The following is a 21,552-nucleotide window of genomic DNA, read 5'->3' as shown; positions in this document are numbered from 1 at the left end:
ATAAAAAACTAAAATAATATGGTTGCATAAGTGTGAACACCCTTAAACTAATACTTTATTGAAGAACCTTTTGATTTTATTACAGCACTCAGTCTTTTTGGGTATGATTTTTTGAGCATGGCACATCTTGACTTGGCAAGATTTGCCCACTCTTCTTTGCAAAAACACTCTAAATCTTTCAGAATGCGAGGGCATCTCCTGTGCACAGCCCTCTTCAGATCACCCCACAGATTTTGAATTTGATTCAGGTCTGGGCTCTGGCTGGGCCATCCCAAAACTTTAATCTTCTGCTGGTGAAGCCATTCCTTTGTTGATTTGGATGTATGCTTTGGGTCGTTGTCATGCTGAAAGATGAAGTTTTTCTTCATGTACAGCTTTCTAGCAGAAGCCTGAAGGTTTTGTGAAAATATTGTCTGGTATTTGGAACTGTTCATTATTCCCTCTATCTTGACTAAGGCCCCAGTTCCAGCTGAAGAAAAACAGCCCAAAGCATGATGCTGACACCACCATGCTTCACTGTAGGTATGGTGTTCTTTTGGTGATATGCAGTGTTGTTTTTGTGCCAAACAAATCTTTTGGAATTATGGTCAAAAAGTTAAACTTTGGTTTCATCAGACCATAACACCTTTTGCAACATGTTTTTGGGAAACTTCAGATGTGTTTTTGCAAAATTTAGCCGGGCTTGGATGTTTTTTTTTTGTAAGAAAAGGCTTCCGTCTTGCCACTCTACCCCATAGCCCAGACCTATGAAGAATACGGGCGATTGTTGTCACATGTACCACACAGCCAGTACTTGCCAGATATTCCTGCAGCTCCTTTAATGTTGCTGTAGGCTTCTTGGCAGCCTCCCATACCAGTTTTCTTCTCGTCTTTTCATCAATTTTGGAGGGACATCCAGTTCTTGGTAATGTCACTGTTGCACCATATTTTCTACACTTGATGATGACTGTCTTCACTGTGTTCCATGGTATATCTAATGCCTTGTAAATTATTTTGTACCCTTCTCCTGACTGATACCTTTTAACAATGAGATCCCTCTGATACTTTAGAAGCTCTCTGAAGACCATGGCTTTTGCTGTAGGATGCGACTAACAAAATGCCAGGAAAGACCTACTAGAACAGCTGAACTTTATTTGGGGTTAATCAGAGGCACTTTAAATGATGACAGGTGTGTACTGACTCCTATTTAACATGATTTTGAATGTGATTGCTTAATTCTGAACACAGCTACATCCCCAGTTATAAAAGGGTGTTCACACTTATGCAACCAGATTATTTTATTTTTTTATTTTTATTTCCCTTTACCTAAAATATTTCAGTTTGTTTTTCAATTGAGTTGTACAGATTATAGGTCACATTAAAGGTGCAAAAAGTTCTGAAATGATTTATCTTTGTCTCATTTTTTTACATCACAGAAACCTGACATTTTAACAGGGGTGTGTAGACTTTTTATATCCACTGTATAATTTTTAGTCAATGGTGTATTTAGATTTTGTGCTGCTCTAGGCCATGGGGAATCTTTTGCCCTCCAAACCCCTCATTTGCCTTATATATTTCTCACAACAGTAGGCCAGGTAAGCATTGGGGGGTCCTGCACTCTCACTAGACAACCAGGAATCACTGATTTGTGATAAAATTAATAAACATTTGGAGAGTATAGGATTCAGAGCAGGGAGGTGAGGGAGATCTGTGGGGGTGGGACTGCATACAAAGGGGTGGAGCCAAAAGTTATACCATGAGCGGTGTTATGTATATCATAGGTGGAGCTGGGACAGTCCTTAGTTATGCTCTGGATATGGTTACATTTGCCCTGAAAGTATGGCTGTGGAGCTACAACAGGGCAGAGATCTCACCCTGTGACAATCCTGCAAATTCAGGAAGGTTGAGAGCTCAGGAGTAGGTAGGCATCGTGTTATAGAGCTACCCCAAAAACTTGTTGCCTTCCTAAATTCTGCTACCCCAGGCACAGACTTAGGGCGTGATGATTAAAGCTCTCTGTTCAGATGAGATGATATAAAATGCACCTCCAGCACTGTGAATCCTCTCACAAGATTCTAAACAGGCAGATTTTGCTATAATTCTTTAAGGGGTGTTTCCTGCATTTCGGCATGTGAAGGAGAGACAAGCCCTGTGCAATATAGCACTGCATGAGGATTTGTTACACTTACACTTTGTACTTTGTACTTTACATTACTTTAGACCAGTGTTTCTCAACCACGTTCCTCAAGTACACCCAAACAGGCCAGGCTTTCATTATAACTGAACTAGAGCACCGGTGAAATAATCAGCTGATCAGTAACCATCGTTACAAAGCTGCTCTCACCCATCAGCTGATTATTTCACCTATGCTCTAGTACAGCTATAATGAAAATATATGGCCTGTTGGGGATTCTTGAGGACCGAGGTTGAGAAACACTGCTTTAGACTTCAGGTTTGTCCTTTTAACATTAAATCTTTGCAATTAATTTTTTTGTGTTTAAAGCATTCAGATTCTGTATACAGCAGTTTATTAAGGATTGTTATTTTACAAATTCTGATTACTTTTTGCATGTTTCTGTGTAACTTTAACAAACTACGATTATACTTTGTATATTTCTGTGTATCTTGTACAAATTGCATTGCGTTGTATTGATTCTAGGAGGGACAGGTGAGTTTCCTGGGTGTCTGAAGCTCTCTCACAGTCTTCATAATATTCTCTAATCATGTTTTTTTACAGACTGAAAAACTAAACTGAAATAAAATACAAGTGAAGACATTTTTGGTTTAATTTGTATTTGCTGCAGTATATCAGTGTCAGGTGCTTCCCTGATAACCTCACTATCTCCTGTGAGACTCTGTAATCCTGAAAGTCTCATTATTTTCTATGGGAGGCATCTGTCTGAAATTTCCAGGTTCTGCCCATTTTCTTAGAGAACTTTGTGAGCTCTGCCCCTGTAAAGTCTAGATTATAATTTTACTCGAGTCGGGAGAGTTTTTGAGAACTGGTCTTTTGTTCTCCTGGCAAAAATATACACTGCCTATAGTTACGGAAAATAAGAGATCTGATTTAGAACAAGGACAGTATTCAATTTAGTGTATACCATGCACTTATTCACATATCTCTCTGTTTGCAATGTACATGCAATATACACAAGTATATTACACAGAATAGCCGCATAAAGCTAGATGTCTACAGGATATTCACTCCTTTCTCATTCCTATGCCTCTTTGAATATTTAATTATCTCTTTCACCTCTCTTATTTCTTGGTATCTATTATTGGTTTAATTCAGTGTTTCTTTATTAATTTGCCATCTTTTTCTTCATCTGAAATCTTTCTATCACTAAATTCTCTTCCATACCATTAGCGATCTCACCTATATCCAACGTCACACCACTTTTGAGAATTGATATGGTAGTTTTGTATGTTTCTGACTTTTTCACTACATGACGCTTGGTTTGTGCAGCCTCCGCCGGTCGTGTGATGGATCACTACGTATGGCACAGGCGTTTTCATTACATTAGCAATGCATCTGGGAGATTTAGCTTTCCACTGGGATTTGCTAATGATTCTGGGGCAACCTGCAGAGAAAAGGGGTAAGACAGGAACAATTATACAATTTTCACAAATCCCTTAACCTTACTCTTGAAGGATAAAATATATTAGATTGTGAATAGGTTGAATCATGAAACCCATCATTTTTCTTTCATGATTCGGAGAGAGTATGCGATATTAAACAACTTTCTAATTTATGTTTATTATCAATTTTCTTTGTTCTCTTTTTATCTTTTGTTGAAAATCAGGGACGTATGCTTTGGAACAGGCCCATATCTGGAGCACTTAATTGCAATAGGGATGGGCAAATGTTTTGCAACAACAGAAAAATCAAACGAATTATAACACATTCATTCGTTCGTTTTGAATTTTGAATATTTCTAACATTCCTTTAATGTAATAGTATTTCTAATGCTCTCTTTAATGCAATATTCAAATGATCCGATATTCAAAATAGAAACCTTGAAATGGATATATATGTATCTATTATGTATCAATTTACTAAATTCCCTCCCACATGATCTATTGAACTTCTGAATAGTATTTGTTAAATCGAATGTTACATTCAAAGTTTCAAATGTGGATATTCGATCTAATTATTACCATTCAAAAACAAAAGTAACATTCGAAAACCAGAAATAACATTTGATTACCAAATTTTAATGCTTTTTCTTCTTATCAACATTCGATTGTCCAAAATGAACGTCCACGGGACTATTCAATGCTACCAAACAAATTGCACTTTTAGCACATTCGCCCATCATTAGAGGGTAGAACTATTTCCTGTCATGTAGTGCTACAGATACTACCTAGGTATTATTATTATCAGGTATTTGTAGAGCGCCAACAGATTCTGCAGCGCTAGGTGTCTCTATAACACACAACATTATACATTAGCAAGAGCACTAGATAACAGCACTATTACCTGTCATGTAGTGCTACAGATACTACCTAGGTATCTCTATAACACACAATATTATACATTAGCAAGAGCACTAGATAACAGCACTATTACCTGTCATGTAGTGCTACAGATACTACCTAGGTATCTCTATAACACACAATATTATACATTAGCAAGAGCACTAGATAACAGCACTATTACCTGTCATGTAGTGCTACATATACTACCTAGGTATCTCTAAAACACAATATTATACATTAGCAAGAGCACTAGATAACAGCACTATTACCTGTCATTTAGTGCTACAGATACTACCTAGGTATCTCTATAACACACAATATTATACATTAGCAAGAGCACTAGATAACAGCACTATTACCTGTCATCTATTGCTGCAGATGCTACCTAGGTATCTCTATAACACACAATATTATACATTAGCAAGAGAATTAGATAACAGTACTATTACCTGTACTGTAGTGCTACAGATAGTACCTAGGTATCTCTATAACACACATTATTATACATTAGCAAGAGCACTAGATAACAGCACTATTACCTGTCATGTAGTGCTACATATGGTACCTAGGTATCTCTATAACACACAATATTATACATTAGCAAGAGCACTAGATAACAGCACTATTACCTGTCATGTAGTGCTACAGATACTACCTAGGTATCTCTATAACACATAATATTATACATTAGCAAGAGCACTAGATAACAGCACTATTACCTGTCATGTAGTGCTACAGATGCTACCTAGGTATCTCTATAACACATAATATTATACATTAGCAAGAACACTAGATAACAGCACTATTACCTGTCATGTAGTGCTACAGAAACTACCTAGGTATCTCTATAACACTCAATATTAAACATTAGAAAAAGTACAAGATAGCAGCACTATTACCTGTCATGTAGTGCTACAGATAATACCTAGGTATCTCTATAACACAATATTATACATTAGCAGGAGCACTAGATAACAGCACTATTACCTGTCATGTAGTGCTTCAGATACTACCTAGGTATCTCTATAACACAATATTATACATTAGCAGGAGCACTAGATAACAGCACTATTACCTGTCATGTAGTGCTACAGATGCTACCTAGCTATCTCTATAACACAATATTATACATTAGCAGGAGCACTAGATAACAGCACTATTACCTGTCATGTAGTGCTACATATACTACCTAGGTATCTCTATAACACAATATTATACATTAGCAAGAGCACTAGATAACAGCACTATTTCCTATCATGTAGTGCTACATATACTACCTAGGTATCTCTATAACACACAATATTATACATTAGCAAGAGCACTAGATAACAGCACTATTACCTGTCATGTAGTGCTACAGATACTACCTAGGTATATTTATAACACACAATATTATACATTAACAAGAGCACTAGATAACAGCACTATTACCTGTCATGCAGTGCTACAGATGCTACCTAGGTATCTCTATAACGCAATATTAGACATTAGCAAGAGCACTAGATAACAGCACTATTACCTATCATGTAGTGCTACAGATACTACCTAGGTATCGCTATAAATCATAATATTATACATTAGCAAGAACAATAGATAACAGCACTATTACCTGTCACGTAATGCTACAGATACTACCTAGGTATCTCTATAACACATAATATTACACATTAGCAAGAACACTAGATAACAGCACTATTACCTGTCATGTAGTGCTACAGATACTACCTAGGTATCTCTATAACACAATATTATACATTAGCAAGAGCACTAGATAACAACACTATTTCCTGTCATGTAGTGCTACATATACTACCTAGGTATCTCTAAAACACAATATTATACATTAGCAAGAGCACTAGATAACAGCACTATTACCTGTCATGTAGTGCTACAGATACTACCTAGGTATCTCTATAACACACAATATTATACATTAGTAAGAGCACTAGATAACAGCACTATTACCTGTCATGTAGTGCTGCTGATACTACCTAGGTATCTCTATAACACATAATATTATACATTAGCAAGAGCACTAGATAACAGCACTATTATATGTCATGTAGTGCTACAGATACTACCTAGGTATCTCTATAACACATAATATTATACATTAGCAAGAGCACTAGATAATAGCACTATTACCTGTCATGTAGTGCTACAGATACTACCTAGGTATCTCTATAACACAATATTATACATTAGCAAGAGCACTAGATAACAGCACTATTACCTGTCATGTAGTGCTACATATACTACCTAGGTATCTCTATAACACAATATTATACATTAGCAAGAGCTTTAGATAACAGTACTATTTCCTGTCATGTAGTGCTACATATACTACCTAGGTATCTCTATAACACACAATATTATACATTAGCAAGAGCACTAGATAACAGCACTATTACCTGTCATGTAGTGCTACAGATACTACCTAGGTATATTTATAACACACAATATTATACATTAACAAGAGCACTAGATAACAGCACTATTACCTGTCATGCAGTGCTACAGATGCTACCTAGGTATCTCTATAACGCAATATTAGACATTAGCAAGAGCACTAGATAACAGCACTATTACCTATCATGTAGTGCTACAGATACTACCTAGGTATCGCTATAAATCATAATATTATACATTAGCAAGAACAATAGATAACAGCACTATTACCTGTCACGTAATGCTACAGATACTACCTAGGTATCTCTATAACACATAATATTACACATTAGCAAGAACACTAGATAACAGCACTATTACCTGTCATGTAGTGCTACAGATACTACCTAGGTATCTCTATAACACAATATTATACATTAGCAAGAGCACTAGATAACAACACTATTTCCTGTCATGTAGTGCTACATATACTACCTAGGTATCTCTAAAACACAATATTATACATTAGCAAGAGCACTAGATAACAGCACTATTACCTGTCATGTAGTGCTACAGATACTACCTAGGTATCTCTATAACACAATATTATACATTAGCAAGAGCACTAGATAACAGCACTATTACCTGTCATGTAGTGCTGCTGATACTACCTAGGTATCTCTATAACACATAATATTATACATTAGCAAGAGCACTAGATAACAGCACTATTATATGTCATGTAGTGCTACAGATACTACCTAGGTATCTCTATAACACATAATATTATACATTAGCAAGGGCACTAGATAACAGCACTATTACCTGTCATGTAGTGCTACAAATTACTACCTAGGTATCTCTATAACACAATATTATACATTAGCAAGAGCACTAGATAACAACACTATTACCTGTTATGTAGTGCTACAGATGCTACCTAGGTATCTGTATAACACACAATATTATACATTAGCAAGAGTACTAGATAACAGCACTATTACCTGTCATGTAGTGCTACAGATACTACCTAGGTATCTCTATAACACAATATTATACATTAGAATGAGCACTAGATAACAGCACTATTACCTGTCATGTAGTGGTACAGATACTACCTAGGTATCTCTATAACACACAATATTATACAATAGCAAGAGCACTAGATAACAGCACTATTGCCTGTCATGTAGTGCTACAGATACTACCTAGGTATCTCTATAACACACAATATTATACAATAGCAAGAGCACTAGATAACAGCACTATTGCCTGTCATGTAGTGCTACAGATACTACCTAGGTATCTCTATAACACACAATATTATACATTAGCAAGAGCACTAGATAACAGCACTATTACCTGTCATGTAGTGCTACAGATACTACCTAGGTATCTCTATAACACATAATATTATACATTAGCAAGAGCACTAGATAACAGCACTATTACCTGTCATGTAGTGCTACATATACTACCTAGGTATCTCTATAACACACAATATTATACATTAGCAAGAGCACTAGATAACAGCACTATTACCTGTCATGTAGTGCTACAGATACTACCTAGGTATATTTATAACACACAATATTATACATTAACAAGAGCACTAGATAACAGCACTATTACCTGTCATGCAGTGCTACAGATGCTACCTAGGTATCTCTATAACGCAATATTAGACATTAGCAAGAGCACTAGATAACAGCACTATTACCTATCATGTAGTGCTACAGATACTACCTAGGTATCGCTATAAATCATAATATTATACATTAGCAAGAACAATAGATAACAGCACTATTACCTGTCACGTAATGCTACAGATACTACCTAGGTATCTCTATAACACATAATATTACACATTAGCAAGAACACTAGATAACAGCACTATTACCTGTCATGTAGTGCTACAGATACTACCTAGGTATCTCTATAACACAATATTATACATTAGCAAGAGCACTAGATAACAACACTATTTCCTGTCATGTAGTGCTACATATACTACCTAGGTATCTCTAAAACACAATATTATACATTAGCAAGAGCACTAGATAACAGCACTATTACCTGTCATGTAGTGCTACAGATACTACCTAGGTATCTCTATAACACACAATATTATACATTAGCAAGAGCACTAGATAACAGCACTATTACCTGTCATGTAGTGCTGCTGATACTACCTAGGTATCTCTATAACACAATATTATACATTAGCAAGAGCACTAGATAACAGCACTATTACCTGTCATGTAGTGCTACATATACTACCTAGATATCTCTATAACACAATATTATACATTAGCAAGAGCTTTAGATAACAGCACTATTTCCTGTCATGTAGTGCTACATATACTACCTAGGTATCTCTATAACACACAATATTATACATTAGCAAGAGCACTAGATAACAGCACTATTACCTGTCATGTAGTGCTACAGATACTACCTAGGTATATTTATAACACACAATATTATACATTAACAAGAGCACTAGATAACAGCACTATTACCTGTCATGCAGTGCTACAGATGCTACCTAGGTATCTCTATAACGCAATATTAGACATTAGCAAGAGCACTAGATAACAGCACTATTACCTATCATGTAGTGCTACAGATACTACCTAGGTATCGCTATAAATCATAATATTATACATTAGCAAGAACAATAGATAACAGCACTATTACCTGTCACGTAATGCTACAGATACTACCTAGGTATCTCTATAACACATAATATTACACATTAGCAAGAACACTAGATAACAGCACTATTACCTGTCATGTAGTGCTACAGATACTACCTAGGTATCTCTATAACACAATATTATACATTAGCAAGAGCACTAGATAACAACACTATTTCCTGTCATGTAGTGCTACATATACTACCTAGGTATCTCTAAAACACAATATTATACATTAGCAAGAGCACTAGATAACAGCACTATTACCTGTCATGTAGTGCTACCGATACTACCTAGGTATCTCTATAACACAATATTATACATTAGCAAGAGCACTAGATAACAGCACTATTACCTGTCATGTAGTGCTGCTGATACTACCTAGGTATCTCTATAACACATAATATTATACATTAGCAAGAGCACTAGATAACAGCACTATTATATGTCATGTAGTGCTACAGATACTACCTAGGTATCTCTATAGCACATAATATTATACATTAGCAAGGGCACTAGATAACAGCACTATTACCTGTCATGTAGTGCTACAAATTACTACCTAGGTATCTCTATAACACAATATTATACATTAGCAAGAGCACTAGATAACAACACTATTACCTGTTATGTAGTGCTACAGATGCTACCTAGGTATCTGTATAACACACAATATTATACATTAGCAAGAGTACTAGATAACAGCACTATTACCTGTCATGTAGTGCTACAGATACTACCTAGGTATCTCTATAACACAATATTATACATTAGAATGAGCACTAGATAACAGCACTATTACCTGTCATGTAGTGGTACAGATACTACCTAGGTATCTCTATAACACACAATATTATACAATAGCAAGAGCACTAGATAACAGCACTATTGCCTGTCATGTAGTGCTACAGATACTACCTAGGTATCTCTATAACACACAATATTATACAATAGCAAGGGCACTATATAACAGCACTATTGTCTGTCATGTAGTGCTACAGATACTACCTAGGTATCTCTATAACACACAATATTATACATTAGCAAGAGCACTAGATAACAGCACTATTACCTGTCATGTAGTGCTACAGATACTACCTAGGTATCTCTATAACACATAATATTATACATTAGCAAGATCACTAGATAACAGCACTATTACCTGTCATGTAGTGCTACAGATGCTACCTAGGTATCTCTATAAAACACAATATACATTAGCAAGAGCACTAGATAACAGCACTATTACCTGTCATGTAGTGATACAGATACTACCTAGGTATCTCTATAACACATAATATTATACATTAGCAAAAGCACTAGATAACAGCACTATTACCTGTCATGTAGTGCTACAGATACTACCTAGGTATCTCTTTAACTCACAATATTATTCATTAGCAAGAGCACTAGATATGTAAGGATTCCAGTCCTGCTTTTACCTTTTGCCTCAACTCACCTTCCTCACCTGTACTTAAGGCATCACCACGCCCCAAACAAGTGCTTAGTTGTTGAGTATTGTTTGCTAAAACCAGTGCTCTGTTTCTTATAAGCTACATTCATATCAAGAGAAGATTTACTTTTACTACTTCAACATTTGGATTACAAATACCAGCTGCAGTTTGGTCTCATTAAGGACTGATAACAACTAGTCTCATTTCATCCTGAAGTTTACTATTCCAAGAAGTATTAATTTATTTCAACTCTACATCTCTACAGGAATTGCTACTTAATTTCCAACAGAAGGATTCTACTTACTAAATACATTGTGTAGTTCTGATTCTGCCATCCCGGAATGAAAAAGAATAAACCCAAACATATGTTGCATAACATGTAATTATTTAACAAATATGGTGTTTGTGCAATTAAAAGTTTTTCGTTTATCTTTGAATATGAGGTTGCAATATGGTGCCAAAACTGTCATCAATTAAAAATTTAAATTAGCTATTGAGCTATAAAAGGGGTGTTATCACCAGAAACAAGCATCCGATGAAGCCCTAAAGTCAGCCCACTAAGGGGAGGGGCGAAACGCGTCATGCCTGACGTTTTGTGAAGCGGCAACTGTTTGAAGTGGAGTGCTAAGTCCCTGGCAGCTGGTCTGAAGCATACCGAGTTACTTCATGTGGTTCTAACAACTGACAAGCATGCAGCAGTCTTGAATGGAAGTTCCGGTTTTGTAAATACAAGGAGGCATTAACCGTAACGGAGCCTTAACACAAACTGCAAAGTTTGGAGTGATCAAGTGGTAATTATACAAGCTAGTGTTGGAGCAAATATTGGAACTTTGTACCGCGAATGTGGTGAGACTGTTCGCTCAGTAATTCTATTACAGTTGGTTTCCCAATCAGTAACGCTGGAACTGCTTCTTTGTAACACATTTCATTCACAGAGCGTGTGTTTCACACTAAGTGCTCTGTTAAAATGGACATTGTTAATCTGTGTCTTTTTTGAATTATGTTGCAACAGTTTATCTTTCACACAATGTTTATTTATAACAGCGCATAGTTTAAGATATGTTATATACTTCGAACATTATTTGTAATAACCGTAGTTTTACGGTAGTGTGTCAGATAATAGTACTAACCAGGCCTGGGTTTAATAGTCACTCTTTTTATTGCAATTAAGGGTTTTGTGAATTTTGTTTTTGACATGTGTAGGTTTAGCAAATAAACCACTCGTTATTTATGCAATTTGTGTGCTGCCTTGTCATTCTTTTTCACAGCATTTATTTTTAGCTGTGACTACTCTCTTATTCATTTATTTAATATTTCATTATGACTGCTAGCACCAAAATTGTTTTTGTTTGTGATCAAGATAGAGTGCACACATTTCAATAATTAGTAATTTGGACATATGCAGCTGATTTAATGCTGTTTCAGTTGAGCACCTATCTTTGATTACGAACCGAGTGGAGTTTATTTATTATTTGGTATCCTCCATATTGTCAAGAACTCTGTTGTTTTTCATTCTGGGGTGGCAAAATGGCATTTAAAATTACTGATGAAAGATGGCAAAGTGATGTGAGTGAAGCTTTTAAAGCCACAATAATCATTGATGAGCAAAACATTGATGAAAAAAGTGAGGATGTGTTTACAGCATTTAAACTATATAAAGCTAAAGCCATTAAAGAATTGAAACTTAAATGGGAGATTGCTAGCCTTGAGAACTATGTTAGAGAAAAACTAATACCAAGAGGTCTAAGGATTAAACTGGACCCTGGCATTAGTTTAAGAGGACCAAATGCTGATAATGAATTTGTTGCAAAATGGAATGCAATTCTAACTAAATGTACAATTGAACTGATGGAATTAATGATATCAGAGGATAAAATTAAGTTAGAAGAAAGTAAGATAGAAGTAGAAAAGGCATACATAGCTGTAAATATTTTTTCTGTAGATCCAGCTTTCGAAAAACTAAATAAAGAGATCCAAAGGAATTTAGATAAATTACAAAATGAAGTGAAATTCAGAAAGAGGAAAAAATTAATGAGAGATCAGGATGATGAAAGGAAAAACAAGATCTATATCTACAGAAATAGTAATAACAGCAGGTTTTCATATGACTCAGGGACTGACAACTCAGATAATGAGCAAAATTAAATTGTGGTGGGCTCTTCTTCAGACCTGCCCCCTTTAGGCGGAAAACAAGGAGGGGGGGCAGGAGAAAGAGAGGGAGGTGGACGCTCTTCAAACAGGAGAAGAGGTGGTGGGAGATACAAGAACAACAGAGGTACACGGATGTTAACCAGGAATCAGAGGTTATAACCTCTATTCTTGGCTCACATGGATCTGGGGGTGTTGACACCCTCAGGGTTGTGAACCTATCTTCCGTTCCCCTTTCCCTCACACAAATGTCACTGCTAAGTAAAGGTTTGTCGTTCTGTCCATCGGCACATCTGGATAAATTTGAATTCATAAAAGATCTTAATTTATTTGCCAGGAAGTTGGTACTTAAAAAAGTGATGAATAGATAAATGGGTCCAGATGTGCCTCTGGACAGAAGTGACAAACCTGCCCTGGATGATTTACTGTCACTCTTAAAGGAGCAAAATGAGGATGTTGATATCACTCAACACCCTAAAAAATCCAATTTTAGACCGACTTCAAAATACATGCCCCCACTCTCAACAGCTCCAGAGATTCAAAACTTTGTAAGATGCGTTGAAAAAGAGATTGGGGATCTACAAGGATGTGAAGTTGTTCAGGATAATTTGAGTATAAATGAGAGAAGGTCTCTCAAAGAATTACTCAATAGTAAGGGACTCATTTTCAAATCATCCGACAAGGGTGGTAACTTGGTGGTCATGAATGATCATGATTATGTGACAGAAATCCAGAGGCAATTATCGAATACTACACAGTATGAATTGACAAACAGAATTGCATTTGACACATCTTGTAATGAGCTTTTGTTTATTCTCAATGATGCATTGAGAGAGGGGCTAATAACAACTAAAGAACATGCATTCATGTTCAAAAAGTTTCCAATTGTGCCAACCTTTTACTGCATCCCCAAGCTGCACAAAAGCATGAGCAAACCGCCGGGACGACCAATTATCTCGGGCATAGGGGGGCCTATGGAAGGAGCGAGTAGATATATAGACTACTTTATGAGACCCTTCCTGAGTTCACTGCCCTCCTATGTCCAGGATACTTCGGATGTCCTTAGGAAATTAGATGGCATTGACGTTGATGAAGACACATGGTTAGTAACCCTTGATGTTGAGTCGTTATACTCCTCGATCCCCCATAATGTGGGAATCAGAGCAACCAGATATTTTCTCGAACAAAGAGGGCATGATTTTCAAAAACATACTGATTTTGTAATCTCTTTGTTACAACTCATATTGAACAATAATATATTCCAATTTGATGGAAGATATTATAGACAGCTCCAAGGCACGGCCATGGGTGCCACATGTGCCCCCACATATGCCTGTTTACATCTTGGCTTATGGGAGGCACGAGAGGTTTTTTCGTGTTTTGAATCCCTAGTGGAGGCACATGTGGCACTCTGGCTTCGCTATGTGGATGATATTCTACTCCTGTGGCGGGGTAGCAAAGAGTTGTTAGAGAATTTCTTGAGTATTTTGAACACTGACAATGGGTACAACATCTTTCTTACATGTGAAATGAGTAAAGATGAAGCAACTTTTCTAGATCTATCAATTAGGAAAGAAGGTAGACATCTAACCACTAAGGTCCATCGAAAATCAACGGCCACTAATAGCCTTTTACATGCTACCAGCCACCATCCTGAATGCCTAAAAACTGGCATTCCAGTTGGCCAATTCCTTCGGTTACGAAGGAATTGTTCCGACTTAGAGGAGTTTGAATCACAGGCCAAAGAGATGTCGTCTAGGTTCCTTGAAAGAGGATACTCTAAGAGACAGGTTAAAAGGGCCTGGACGAGGGCTAGAAATAGCATAAGAAATGATCTGCTCTACAAAAATAATGCAGTTAAAAGGAATGGTGATAAGGTACGCCTCATAACTAAGTACAATGCACACTGGGGCAAACTTAGAGACATAATGAATAAATATTGGCATATGTTGACTATTGATACTGAACTGAAAGATTATGTAGGAGACTTCCCTTTGTTGACAGCACGCAGAGCTGATAGTCTTAAGGATAAGCTTGTTAGAAGTGAATACATAAGAGAACCGAAAACCAATTGGTTAAGCACAAGAGGCAAATGGCAAGGCTGTAGCCCCTGTGGGCATTGCGTGTATTGCAGGTTTATACAAAAAACATGTAAATTTGAAACTTTAACAGGTAGACAATACAATATAAAACAGTGGATAACCTGCAACACTACAGGTGTCATTTACCTCTTGCATTGCTCATGCCCCCTATTTTACATAGGGAAAACTAAGCGTGATCTGAAAGATCGAGTTAGAGAGCATAGGGATGACATTAAGAACAAAGAGCAGGATAGCCCAGTGGCCAGACACTTTGAATTATATCATAATTCTGATTTTACTATTATGAAAGTAACTGGCATTCAGCACATAAAACAGCACCGCCATGGTGGTGATGTTGACAATATGCTATTAAGGAATGAATCCAGATGGATTTATCGATTAAATACACTGGCTCCAAATGGCCTTAATGAAAAAATAGATTTCTCATGCTTTCTGTAGAACTTTTCCCTAGTAGGGGATAAATGCTAAAGAACCTTTGGTATCTCTATACTTACATTTTTTCAGTTGTGTATGTAATAGTCATTAGTTTGGCTTAAAAGATAAGCAAAGTTTTGAGATGTAAAAAAAATTGCAATGGTAAATACATTGTGTAGTTCTGATTCTGCCATCCCAGAATGAAAAAGAATAAACCCAAACATATGTTGCATAACATGTAATTATTTAACAAATATGGTGTTTGTGCAATTAAAAGTTTTTCGTTTATCTTTGAATATGAGGTTGCAATATGGTGCCAAAACTGTCATCAATTAAAAATTTAAATTAGCTATTGAGCTATAAAAGGGGTGTTATCACCAGAAACAAGCATCCAATGAAGCCCTAAAGTCAGCCCACTAAGGGGAGGGGCGAAACGCGTCATGCCTGACGTTTTGTGAAGCGGCAACTGTTTGAAGTGGAGTGCTAAGTCCCTGGCAGCTGGTCTGAAGCATACCGAGTTACTTCATGTGGTTCTAACAACTGACAAGCATGCAGCAGTCTTGAATGGAAGTTCCGGTTTTGTAAATACAAGGAGGCATTAACCGTAACGGAGCCTTAACACAAACTGCTTTGTTTAGAGAATTACCAGGATCCGGCATGAGAAACATGCAAAGTTTGGAGTGATCAAGTGGTAATTATACAAGCTAGTGTTGGAGCAAATACTGGAACTTTGTACCGCGAATGTGGTGAGACTGTTCACTCAGTAATTCTATTACAGTTGGTTTCCCAATCAGTAACGCTGGAACTGCTTCTTTGTAACACATTTCATTCACAGAGCGTGTGTTTCACACTAAGTGCTCTGTTAAAATGGACATTGTTAATCTGTGTCTTTTTTGAATTATGTTGCAACAGTTTATCTTTCACACAATGTTTATTTATAACAGCGCATAGTTTAAGATATGTTATATACTTCGAACATTATTTGTAATAACCGTAGTTTTACGGTAGTGTGTCAGATAATAGTACTAACCAGGCCTGGGTTTAATAGTCACTCTTTTTATTGCAATTAAGGGTTTTGTGAATTTTGTTTTTGACATGTGTAGGTTTAGCAAATAAACCACTCGTTATTTATGCAATTTGTGTGCTGCCTTGTCATTCTTTTTCACAGCATTTATTTTTAGCTGTGACTACTCTCTTATTCATTTATTTAATATTTCATTATGACTGCTAGCACCAAAATTGTTTTTGTTTGTGATCAAGATAGAGTGCACACATTTCAATAATTAGTAATTTGGACATATGCAGCTGATTTAATGCTGTTTCAGTTGAGCACCTATCTTTGATTACGAACCGAGTGGAGTTTATTTATTATTTGGTATCCTCCATATTGTCAAGAACTCTGTTGTTTTTCATTCTGGGGTGGCAAAATGGCATTTAAAATTACTGATGAAAGATGGCAAAGTGATGTGAGTGAAGCTTTTAAAGCCACAATAATCATTGATGAGCAAAACATTGATGAAAAAAGTGAGGATGTGTTTACAGCATTTAAACTATATAAAGCTAAAGCCATTAAAGAATTGAAACTTAAATGGGAGATTGCTAGCCTTGAGAACTATGTTAGAGAAAAACTAATACCAAGAGGTCTAAACTAACGGTTAATTTCAAATGTCATGTTTTCTCTTGAACATTTCTAAACTGACTTTGTCTCTGAAATATTACTAACATTTGCAACCTATGTTTCATGATAATGTTATAAACTTTCTTTGATTCATTCCCATACCGGACAGTAACGGACTTTCTGTGACGTCACACAGCTTCACAAATCTCAGCGTGTCAGACAGCTCCTCGCAACTCAGCGTGTCTCACAGCTCTCAATACACTCACTGGTCTGTGTTCAGTTATCCACGCTGCAAACATTATTCAGTGTGCTGTGTCTCGCAGCAGGTCACGCCCCTGTCAGCACCTGCAGTCTGTGTGTCTCATATCTCTCACGCTTCAGTGCTTAATATAATTAACTCTATCTCTCTTATATGGGCTTGAGCTATACTAATGACAAAAGTTGTTATTAATACTAATACTTATTTTCAGTCTTTTATTACTTATATGGTATAACAATAATATATAACCATATAAAGTCTTACTGCATTCCCTTATAAAAATCACTCTGAGTAAATACAGTCTATGCTGATATAATAGCCTGTACTCCAGTTGTGAAACAAATATAATTTATTTAAACTCTGCAGTTGTGATTCAAATAAGCAAGGAACCTGATAAGATAACAGCACTATTACCTGTCATGTAGTGCTACAAATTACTACCTAGGTATCTCTATAACACACAATATTATACATTAGCAAGAGCACTAGATAACAGCACTATTACCTGTCATGTAGTGCTACAGATGCTACCTAGGTATCTCTATAACACATAATATTATACATTAGCAAGAGTACTAGATAACAGCATTATTACCTGTCATGTAGTGCTACAGATACTACCTAGGTATCTCTATAACACACAATATTATACATTAGCAAGAGCACTAGATAACAGCACTATTACCTGTCATGTAGTGCTACAGATACTACCTAGGTAGCTCTATAACACAATATTATACATTAGCAAGAGCACTAGATAACAGCACTATTACCTGGCATGTAGTGCTACAGACACTACCTAGGTATCTCTATAACACACAATATTATACATTAGCAAGAGCACTAGATAACAGCACCATTACCTGGCATGTAGTGCTGCAGATACTACCTAGGTATCTCTATAACACATAATATTATACATTAGCAAGAGCACTAGATAACAGCACTATTACACGTCATATAGTGCTACAGATACTACCTAGGTATCTCTATAACACATAATATTATACATTAGCAAGAGCACTAGATAACAGCACTATTACCTGTCATGCAGTGCTACAGATACTACCTAGGTATCTCTATAACACACAATATTATACATTAGCAAGAGCACTAGATAACAGCACTATTACCTGTCATGTAGTGCTACAGATGCTACCTAGGTATCTCTATAACACATAATATTATACATTAGCAAGAGTACTAGATAACAGCATTATTACCTGTCATGTAGTGCTACAGATACTACCTAGGTATCTCTATAACACACAATATTATACATTAGCAAGAGCACTAGATAACAGCACTATTACCTGTCATGTAGTGCTACAGATACTACCTAGGTAGCTCTATAACACAATATTATACATTAGCAAGAGCACTAGATAACAGCACTATTACCTGGCATGTAGTGCTACAGACACTACCTAGGTATCTCTATAACACACAATATTATACATTAGCAAGAGCACTAGATAACAGCACCATTACCTGGCATGTAGTGCTGCAGATACTACCTAGGTATCTCTATAACACATAATATTATACATTAGCAAGAACACTAGATAACAGCACTATTACCTGTTATGTAGTGCTACAGATACTACCTAGGTATCTCTATAACACACAATATTATACATTAGCAAGAGCACTAGATAACAGCACTATTACCTGTCATGTAGTGCTACAGATACTACCTAGGTATCTCTATAACACACAATATTATACATTAGCAAGATCACTAGATAACAGCACTATTACCTGTCATGTAGTGCTACAGATACTACCTAGGTATTTCTATAACACACAATATTATACATTAGCAAGAGCACTAGATAACAGCACTATTACCTGTCAGGTATTGCTACAGATGCTACCTAGGTATCTCTATAACACATAATATTATACATTAGCAAGAGCACTAGATAACAGCACTATTACCTGTCATGTAGTGCTACGGATACTACCTAGGTATCTCTATAACACACAATATTATACATTAGCAAGAGCACTAGATAACAGCACTATTACCTGTCATGTAGTGCTACAGATGCTACCTAGGTATCTCTATAACACATAATATTATACATTAGCAAGAGCACTAGATAACAGCACTATTACCTGTCATGTAGTGCTACAGACACTACCTAGGTATCTCTATAACACACAATATTATACATTAGCAAGAGCACTAGATAACAGCACTATTACACGTCATATAGTGCTACAGATACTACCTAGGTATCTCTATAACACATAATATTATACATTAGCAAGAGCACTAGATAACAGCACTATTACCTGTCATGTAGTGCTACAGATACTACCTAGGTATCTCTATAACACACAATATTATACATTAGCAAGAGCACTAGATAACAGCACTATTACCTGTCATGTAGTGCTACAGATACTACCTAGGTATCTCTATAACACACAATATTATACATTAGCAAGATCACTAGATAACAGCACTATTACCTGTCATGTAGTGCTACAGATACTACCTAGGTATATCTATAACACACAATATTATACATTAGCAAGAGCACTAGATAACAGCACTATTACCTGTCATGTATTGCTACAGATGCTACCTAGGTATCTCTATAACACATAATATTATACATTAGCAAGATCACTAGATAACAGCACTATTACCTGTCATGTAGTGCTACAGATACTACCTAGGTAGCTCTATAACACAATATTATACATTAGCAAGAGCACTAGATAACAGCACTATTACCTGTCATGCAGTGCTACAGATGCTACCTAGGTATCTCTATAACACAATATTATACATTAGCAAGAGCACTAGATAACAGCACTATTACCTGTCATGTAGTGCTACAGATACTACCTAGGTATCTCTATAACACACAATATTATACATTAGCAAGAGCACTAGATAACAGCACTATTACCTGGCATGTAGTGCTACAGACACTACCTAGGTATCTCTATAGCACACAATATTATACATTAGCAAGAGCACTAGATAACAGCACCATTACCTGGCATGTAGTGCTGCAGATACTACCTAGGTATCTCTATAAGACACAATATTATACATTAGCAAGAGCACTAGATAACAGCACTATTACACGTCATATAGTGCTACAGATACTACCTAGGTATATCTATAACACACAATCTTATACATTAGCAAGAGCATTAGATAACAGCACTATTATCTGTCATGTAGTGCTACAGATACTACCTAGTTATCTCTATAACACACAATATTATACATTAGCAAGATCACTAGATAACAGCACTATTACCTGTCATGTAGTGCTACAGATACTACCTAGGTATATCTATAACACACAATATTATACATTAGCAAGAGCACTAGATAACAGCACTATTACCTGTCATGTATTGCTACAGATGCTACCTAGGTATCTCTATAACACACAATATTATACATTAGCAAGAGTACTAGATAACAGCACTATTACCTTTCATGCAGTGCTACAGATACTACATAGGTATCTCTATAACACATAATATTATACATTAGCAAGAGCACTAGATAACAGCACTATTACCTGTCATGTAGTGCTACAGATACTACCTAGGTATCTCTATAACACAATATTATACATTAGCAAGATCACTAGATAACAGCACTGTTACCTGTCATGTATTTCTACAGATGCTACCTAGGTATCTCTATAACACACAATATTATACATTAGCAAGAGCACTAGATAACAGCACTATTATCTGACATGTAGTGGTACAGATACTACCTAGGCATCTCTATAATACACAATATTATGCATTAGCAAGAGCACTAGATAACAGCACTATTACCTGTCATGTAGTGATACAGATACTACCTAGGTATCTATATAACACACAATATTATACATTAGCAAGAGCACTAGATAACAACACTATTACCTGTCATGTAGGTGCTACAGATATTATGCATTATCAAGAGCACAAGATAACAGCACTATTACCTGTCATGTAGTGCTACAGATGCTACCTAGGTATC

At 36.2% G+C, this 21,552-nt stretch overlaps 1 protein-coding gene across 1 annotated transcript in view; it reads right to left on the bottom strand.

The window, feature by feature from the left end:
- LOC128667179 (peptidoglycan recognition protein 1) overlaps positions 1-21,552 on the bottom strand; it is a 41,142-nt gene that overhangs the window by 4,459 nt on the left and 15,131 nt on the right. Inside the window, exon 2 of the mRNA XM_053722108.1 lies at positions 3,356-3,560. Within this exon, the coding sequence (XP_053578083.1) occupies positions 3,356-3,560 (205 nt within the window). The remainder of the gene's footprint in view (positions 1-3,355; positions 3,561-21,552) is intronic.

Source organism: Bombina bombina, chromosome 7 (genome assembly GCF_027579735.1).
Source record: "Bombina bombina isolate aBomBom1 chromosome 7, aBomBom1.pri, whole genome shotgun sequence".
Classification (NCBI taxonomy): Eukaryota; Metazoa; Chordata; class Amphibia; order Anura; family Bombinatoridae; genus Bombina; species Bombina bombina.
This window is presented reverse-complemented; position numbering and strand designations above follow the sequence as displayed.